This window comes from Chenopodium album, chromosome 16 (genome assembly GCF_948465745.1).
Source record: "Chenopodium album chromosome 16, dcCheAlbu1.1, whole genome shotgun sequence".
Taxonomy (NCBI): domain Eukaryota; kingdom Viridiplantae; phylum Streptophyta; class Magnoliopsida; order Caryophyllales; family Amaranthaceae; genus Chenopodium; species Chenopodium album.
The window spans coordinates 5788549-5797067 of record NC_137849.1 but is presented as its reverse complement, the minus strand read 5'-3'; the positions used below and the strand labels follow the sequence as shown (position 1 = coordinate 5797067).

Sequence of the window (8519 nt, the reverse complement as noted above, 5' to 3'; positions counted from 1 at the left end):
AGTTAATTTCACTTCACTTCATCTTCAATTTACTTCAATTTCTTTTCTAATTTCCTTCTCTCCTCAACAAGTCATTTTAGTTTAATTCACTTCAATTGAAATCCAATCAATTCAATTCAGTGCATTTCCGCTTAATTTAATAATAATAATAAAAAAAAGGGAAATTCAATTGATTTTTCCAATAGAATTAAGAGCAGTAGTTGATGTTTATAATTTGGGGGTTTTGGTTGTTTTGGAGCCTTTTCACATGTACGCCTGCCTCGCTGCATTCCCTCTCCCTTTCTCTCTCCTCCATTGAAGCGCGTATTCTCAATCCTCCATTGAAGCACCTTTTTCTCACCTTTCTTTCCTCCATTGAACCAGCTCCTTAGGTCAGATTTCTTCTTCTTTTTCTTAATTATCGAATATCAATTTCACAATCTGTGTTAATCTCTAAATTAATTTTCATTATAATCAATTTAGGGTTCTTCTGTGCTGGATTATTGAATTATTGGTTATTAATTTACTGAATGATTGATTATAACCTGCGATTTCGTTGCTAGAATTTGCAATTTTCGTATTTTCAAGCCAGAAGAATTTAATTTTATGATTGAGTCAAATTTGGTTGCTAATGTGGTGTAGAATTTTGTTTTGTATAATTGTTTAGTGTTAGGGTGGAACCATGAAAATGGAATTGTTCTCCCTGAGCCGACGGGGCGGGGATGAGGATGGGGATGGGTGTGATTGTTTGACCAATTTACCTTGTTGAAGTTTGGCTTCTTGTTTGATCGGATTGTGATGAGTATGTGTTTGGTAGGCTTAATGCGTGTTGGCAGATTTGGAGTGTACAGTTTTTCTTGACATGTTTCGAGTTTTGCCTTGCTATGCAGGTGTAATGGAGGTCTCCATTTGGAGGGCTCTTCTTCAAAATATATCATCTTTTTTAAGTTTGTCATCACGTGACGGCTTTGACTCAGAACCGGTGCGAAAATGCTATCAGAAGATGGAAGAGATATTGAAGTTGTTAAAGCCGATAATTGATGCGATTGTGGATACTGAAGTAGCCTCTGATGAGGTACTTAATAAGGCACTACAAGAACTTGGATTGTCTATCGATGAGTCACAAGATCTCTTTGAGAGCTGGCATCCTTTGGCAAGCAGAGTTGATCTTGTATGTTTTTGAATTTTGTTTGATTATGTATTTTCTCCATTATTTAATAATTGCGACATGGAGGTGTGGCCTGTGGGGGTGGGTTGGGGGGGGGGGGGAGGTTTGAAGGGTGGAGGCTCAAAGATTATGGAGTTCATGTGCTAAGGAGTGATAAAAAAAGAGCCCATGTGATGAGGTGAGACATAGAGAGAACCTACTAGCAAAAAAAGGTGATGATGCATATTTTTTAAAATTAGAAGTGTTACAATTATCAAAGAAGAAAGGAACTATATTTAAGAGCTTTATGTTAAATTTCACATCTTGCCATAATACTTTGTAGTTGACCTCTTCCTAATCTTCATAAGGTTGGCTGAATTGGAAAAAAGTTCCTGAGATACTTGTAGTCTCGTACTATCTACGGTGCTTGGAGAATAATTATCTCATCACCCTGTATACAAAGTACTTTGTTTTTGTGAATTTCTAAATCCCCCACTTAAACTACGTTTCATTTCTAAAAATATCCTAACCCACCATCTCACTCCTTTTAAAAACCGTATATACCTCATTCCTTATATGTGCCTATTTGCCAAACAAAATCAAGACCAAGAATTCTCCCTCGCTTCTCCTATGATCCTGATCCTCTTGGCACCTTTTTTATGAATTGTCTTGAGGTCTAGCAGAATGGACCTTTGAAACAATGACATTAGAAATGTTGGGGACAGAGGGAGGGGGTATTCGGTTCTGTTTTGATTTTGTCAAAACAGGTTATTAATACTCCTTATTTTTGTAAAGATGTCAGGAAAATGTGACTATTATCTGCAGTTTATATGATCATGAGATCTTGCTATGCCTGCTAAAAGTTTGACATTTACTATGTCTAACAAGACTGTCCATTTTGTTTGGTTGAAAATTTTATGTTATGCTTATTACCTTAAGAAGTTGACATTGAATTATGTCTAAGATGGTTATCTATCTTCTCATATGATTATGTTCGCACACATCCTGTAATTACTGTCAAAAATGAACCTGATGGTTCCCATTTCACGTATGAGTTTGAAGACTTCGACATACTCTCATTATTGATATTTTAGGACAGATTGATCAGTTACATAATCCTTTTTGTCATGTGTGATTTCGTCTAATAAATTTAAATAGAAGGAAAAATACTAGATTAGAGTGAGTATATTGGCTGTCAATCTATGCTGTACATTTAAACTAGATGATTAAGAGAATACATGGAAACTTATTAGACTGGTGATGAGGATCTAGGAAAAGGATTGTGACTAATGTTCAAAAAACCTAAGGTTTTGGAGTCAGGAGTCTTAGAACCTAGGGAAAAGCACAGGTGTTAGTTGCAGTTAATAAGAAACTAAAACTTTTGGTGCTAAATGTTGTGTTTTATAGGTGTACCTTTGCACCTCTCTATGTTCCCATTTAGCTACTATTTGCCTAGCCTAATATAAGCGTTTGAGCCATATTGCCTTAGGCTTCAAAGCCTAGGTATGAATATATTTTTTTTAATACACTGACTGTCAGTGTGGAACTGCAGATTATAGTTAGAATGTCTCCTCCTTGACCTTCTATTATTTAGTTAGCATTCGGCTAATATCTGTAACCTGTCTCTTATCCCTGTAGTCCTATTGCTATGGCGCGGAGCTTAAAAACCAATCTGTTAACACTATTTAATCAGGAAAGAAAAACAAGCATAGCTTACTAAAGAAACTCCAGCTGTCCTTTTAAAATCATCCTTTCTAATTATTACAACAACTGGCACAACTCTGGGTGAAAATCATTATAACCAACAATACCATGAAATCCTAATCCTTGTTCTGCTGGGGCACAAGGCGCCCAATTCGAGGCCAACATAGGTTATAAAGTCTTACAAGGATAACCAATTTCTTGTGACTTCTTTTGGGGATTTGTCATTCTTGGTGAGAAGCATACTAAATAAGGAGGAAAGTAAATACTTTTCAGCAAGTAAAGTAGCAGTCCATAGCTTGGATACCATGATTAGTATTTAAAAAAGAAAAAAGAGAGATAGCCAAACGTTTAAAGAAAGAAGAACCAGAGCTCCAATTGCTTGCAAATGAAGTACACTGATAGAACCTTGTTTGGTAGTTTCTCAAACAAAGGTGTTGTCCTTGGAATATTGATGATATTATATGCAGTTTAGGTGTGTTGATTCTGTTGTTTGGTTGGCTCTGCAACCTGTTTCGTGGGTAGACATTCAATAGAATTCTCATTTAGCTGTTGGGGAAAAAAACTGGGAAGACTCATGGCCAGTACTTTATGGATCGGCTCCAATATATTGAAGACGAGCACAAAATCAGTATCAAGCTATCAACATAGACGGTGAATTTTCAATGTAAACCACTGGCTTTGAGATTTGACAAATGCCACTGATGGACAACAATTAGCAAGGGCCGGCAAGAACCAGAATTGGCAGCAAATATTTAGACTATTGTGGCAGGGCTCCGCCTTAGCAGAAAATTTGGCTAAAGATTAAGGCAAAGGTGGAATGAATCCAAACATGTTATATTCCTTCCGTTCTAAAAACTCGCAACACTTGCCTCTTTAGGCCGTTTCTTAATACGTGCTGCATGTTCTATTTTGACATGTGACTGTTATTATTATATTGTTTCTTTCTCTCTTTAACCCCACTTGTACTAATCATTTGTAGTTTTTCTCTTCAATAACTATTAAAATACTCCCATTAGACCCACTTGCATATTAAAATATCACTTTTCATGTACTACCCACTTATACTCCAAAAACTTCATTCAAATACAAGTGTTGCATATATCTAATAGAGGGGGTAACATTTTTAATCCTTATCATAAAACCCATATGTCTTAGATATAATTGTTATATAATAGAGTTCCATGCAATCTTGGAAAAAAGTATCCATAGCTAGGTTGGAAACTAGAAAAATTAGTTGTATCACAAAAGTACAATTTTTATTTTTTTAAAATTAATTTATTTATTTTATCGATATTTCCCTTTATAGAAGTAATTTAAGATTTTAAGGGGGTGTTTGATTTGAGAAGGGGAAAGAGAAAGAGTTTAATTAAGGGAAACAAGGACAATGGAAACTGGAAAGAGAAGCCCTTAGATTTACAAGGTTGTTTGTTATAGAGACAATAAATTTAAAGCCTAACTTATAGCCACCACTCCTTCCCTCTCAACCACCCCTTGCCTTCACCACAGCTGCCACTCTGTTGCCCTTTACTACAACCACTAATCCTTCTCCCCTCTTTCTCGCTCTCTCTCTCTCTCTCTCTTTTTTTTTTTTTGGGTGGGATTAGGTGAAATTCAGGTGGTTAGGTGGTGGGTGGGGTGTATTTCATGTTTTCAGAGGTGGTTAGGCGATGTTTGTGGTGGAACAAATTTCGTGGTTTTAGGGGTGGTGTGTAGATGGGTTTATGGGTGACTCTTTCGATTTCCAAGTTTTTTAAGGTGGTTTTCGGGCTGGGTGCAGTTGTTTGGGTTTGGGGTGGCTAGTATTGGGTAAGACGGAAGATCGGTGCTGGGGTGGTTGGGTCAGTGGTGGGTGGTTGTAAATGCTTGGTGCAAGTGGTTGAAGGTATTGGTGTTGGTTGGTAGAGTGGAGCCATTTCCTTTGATGAAACTTTTGTGGAAATGGGTAATCAATGTAGAGTAAAATGGGGTAAACTATAGGGTAAAGGGAATGGAAAAAATGAACTAATAAACAACTAAGGGAATTACGAGAGTTCATCGACCCTTTCTTGGATTCCCTGTACGGCTGTACTAAATGCCCCTAAGTGTTTTGAAATTGATTTTTGAATAGCTATTTTTACATTCAGACTAAAGTAACTGAATATTAAACCTATGTAAACTGTGGATCATTCTCCCACTTCTAAGGCAGGTTAGATTGAAGTAATGTCATGGCATTTGACCTCTCTAAAATTTTGCCTTATGCTTTACTTTAGCTTTGTCCTGACTTGCCTTATCTATAGGTGTTCCGAGCTGAATCGTTGACAGCAAGGATCCGGGATTGTGTTTTGGAATTCTTCTGGCTGCTTAAAGATTCACATCAGTCCCTCCCTGTGGAGCTGAGCTCATTATCTCTTGAGGTACCTCTGGCTGTCTTATTTTTGTTTATTAGACATTAGAATATTTGAGATACCATTTACGAAGTAAAATCATATGGGTTATCTCATCTTTGCATCAGGGGGCGCTATATTTTTAGTACTTTTGTGATTTGTAACCTACCAATGAGTTGTGTAATGGAATCTCTAATAGTCTTCTCGGTCTCTGTTTGACAGCACTGTATACAAAAGGTTAAGAACATAGGATGTGATACTACATCTACAATCATCAGTGATGCTGTGAAGGATCAAGCAGGCGACCATGGGCCAAGTCCAGAGCGACTTGTAAAAATTGCTGATTGCCTGGGCCTAAGGTCAAATCAAGAAATTCTCACTGAGGCCGTGGCTCTTGAATCACTGAAGGAGCTTGCTGAGCAGGCTGAAAAGAATGCAGAGGTTGATGATTATGAACAGTTGATTTCTCTTGTCACACGCATGCATGAACGCCTTGTAATGTTGAAACAGTCCCAGAGCTGTACACCTGTCCCAATTCCAGCTGATTTTTGTTGTCCTCTTTCCCTTGAACTTATGACAGACCCTGTCATTGTATCCTCAGGCCAAACATATGAACGTGCTTTCATTAGGAAATGGCTTGATCTTGGTCTTACTGTTTGTCCAAAGACAAGGCAGTCATTAGTTCACACCAATCTGATACCTAATTATACTGTTAAAGCACTGATTGCGAATTGGTGTGAGATAAACGATGTGAAGCTGCCTGACCCTATGAAGTCTATTGATAGAGATCAACCATTGGCCCTACTTTCTCATAACGATTCCGGTCCTGTAAAGGATATTCACATGCAGTCTCATTCTAGAGGTAACCAGCCTGCATCACCTGAGTCAATACGGTCTGCAGTTTATGATGGCAAAAATTCCAGCCATTCAAGTGACCTTCGCCGAGAAGGGGCTTCCCCATTACATCCACGTTCTTCATCAGATAGCTCCATGTTTCGCATTGTTGATAAAGAGCATGGATTGGATGTTGGGAGGATATCTCTAGAAGACAGGCTGAGCAATTGGGAAAGAAAAAGTGTAGATTCAAATGGTCAGTACCCTGGGTCGCCAGCGCGTAGAGATTATGCTAATGCTATCAATACTCATGAACAGCCATCTGAAAGAAATGATGGAATGTCCTTAGGTGGAAACAGAGTATCAGACATGAATTTTGCTCAACGATTATCTGGAGATGCCAATCAGATTTCACAGAGTTCAGATGTTGATAGCCGTGATGCTTCTGGAGAACTATCAGAAGAACCACATACTGCTGTCCCTGAGAGCACTTCCCATAGGGAACCTGAGTTCCCACCTAGAATAATGGAGACGAGATCCCGTAGTCAAAATATTTGGCGCCGTCCATCAGATAGGCTTGTACCCCGGATGATATCTTCATCGACCACAGAAACAAGACCCGATCTCTCTGAAACTGAAGCTGTAGTTAAGAAGTTGGTTGAGGACTTACATAGTGAGTCAGTAGAAACACAAAGAGATGCAACAACACAACTGCGTCTACTTGCAAAACACAACATGGATAACCGTATTGTGATTGCCAATTGTGGGGCCATAAGATTGTTGGTTGATCTGCTTCAATCAACAGATCCAAAGACACAGGAGAGTGCCGTGACTGCTCTCTTGAATTTATCAATTAATGATAATAATAAAATTGCTATCGCAGATGCAGACGCAATAGAACCCCTGATCCATGTTCTTCGGACTGGCACCGAAGAGGCTCGGGAGAACTCAGCTGCCACACTTTTTAGCCTCTCAGTAATTGAGGAAAATAAATCTAAAATAGGCAGGTCTGGGGCTATTGGTCCTTTGGTTGAATTGTTAGGAAATGGGACTCCTCGGGGAAAAAAAGACGCTGCCACTGCGCTGTTTAATTTATCTATATATCATGAGAACAAACTTAGAATTGTGCAGGCTGGTGCTGTAAGGCATCTAGTTGAGTTGATGGATCCAGCTGCAGGTATGGTTGATAAGGCTGTTGCTGTTTTGGCAAATCTTGCTACGATTCCTGAGGGAAGGACAGCCATTGGCCAGGCAGGAGGGATTCCTGTTCTTGTAGAGGTTGTTGAACTGGGCTCTGCGAGGGGGAAGGAGAATGCTGCTGCTGCACTTCTACAGCTTTGTACTTTCAGCTCCAGGTTTTGCAATATTGTACTCCAAGAAGGAGCTGTACCACCTTTGGTTGCTTTATCACAATCAGGGACTCCCAGAGCCAGAGAGAAGGTACAATTGCTCTGCATCCCAAAATTACCAATGTGTGATTACTGGAAATATACTCTAATATTTAAAGAACATTTTTTTTTGCAGGCTCAAAGTCTTCTAAGTTACTTTAGAAGCCAACGTCATGCTAATTCCCGAGGATGAATTGGCAACCAAAACTTTTTAAGGTCTATGATTGTTTGTAAGTTCTATACGATGTAAATTTGACATGCAAATAATGCTTATGATTTTTTAGCCCGGTGTATTGTTGGCATTGTTTGTTAATTGCAAGTGTGATCATTATTTCTGTGTAAGGTTTTATTTTTTGTCTCCTGTGCGGTATAATGACAGAGGAGTGGCTAATTTGCCTGGTTTGTCATTATAGAAGTTTAGCATCATATTGTATTGCTGTCAGCCTGGTTCTTCCTTATTCTTGTCTCGAACTTAAGCCCTTTCTATCATCATTCACCATTTTTTAAAGCTTCTGTCATGTCTAACTTGAGGTGCTGCTAGTATAATATTTGAGCAATTGTATTGATTTAGGATTTTTAAAGTAGCTTTATAATTTGTATATTACTTTATACTACGTACTTCATCATAGTTATTGTGATGAAATTTGATGTTGATCCTGTTCAACCTTGATGTATTTTCTTGACTTGTGATAAATTGATAATTAGATGTTTCGGTAATCCATCTATCTGAACCAATCTGATCTGACATCGTATATAGTATTGAGCATATACATTTTACTGTGCATTTTTTCTCTTCATATTTGTAAGTAGCATATGAAAGTATTACATATAGCAAGTAGTGCCGTATCTGAGGCTGCAGGAAATTATCAGCATTTTGGTCAAGGCTGGTTGCTGCTGGCCTTGTTCATGCATTGAGGACATAGACGAGGTGATTGGTATGCATATTGGCCTTCTCATGCTGTGCATTAATGGGCTGTATTTGCAATGTTGGTGGCTGTTGAGTTCATACTCCATGTTATCTGGTTCATTTTGGGGGTAAATACAAATTATTTCGATTTGCATCAAGAATGATTTTAATTGCTTGCAGGGAATGAAGGAGCAACT

At 38.3% G+C, this 8519-nt stretch overlaps 1 protein-coding gene across 1 annotated transcript; it reads left to right on the top strand.

Moving 5' to 3' along the window:
* The first annotated feature begins 210 nt into the window (after positions 1 to 210).
* LOC145586169 (U-box domain-containing protein 4-like) lies at positions 211 to 7757 on the top strand. The gene is made up of 5 exons (XM_081642922.1): positions 211 to 371; positions 870 to 1150; positions 5107 to 5223; positions 5416 to 7467; positions 7552 to 7757. Exons 2-5 carry the CDS (start codon positions 875 to 877, stop codon positions 7606 to 7608), a joined length of 2502 nt encoding a protein of 833 aa, XP_081499048.1. The 5' UTR covers positions 211 to 371; positions 870 to 874; the 3' UTR covers positions 7609 to 7757.
* Positions 7758 to 8519: the final 762 nt, after the last annotated feature.

Coding starts and splice junctions, on each gene's coding strand:
- LOC145586169 (XM_081642922.1), top strand. CDS start 875: ATGGAGGTCTCCATTTGGAGGGCTCTTCTTCAAAATATATCATCTTTT. Junction 1,151..5,106: donor TGGCAAGCAGAGTTGATCTT/GTATGTTTTTGA, acceptor CCTTATCTATAG/GTGTTCCGAGCTGAATCGTT. Junction 5,224..5,415: donor TGAGCTCATTATCTCTTGAG/GTACCTCTGGCT, acceptor TCTGTTTGACAG/CACTGTATACAAAAGGTTAA.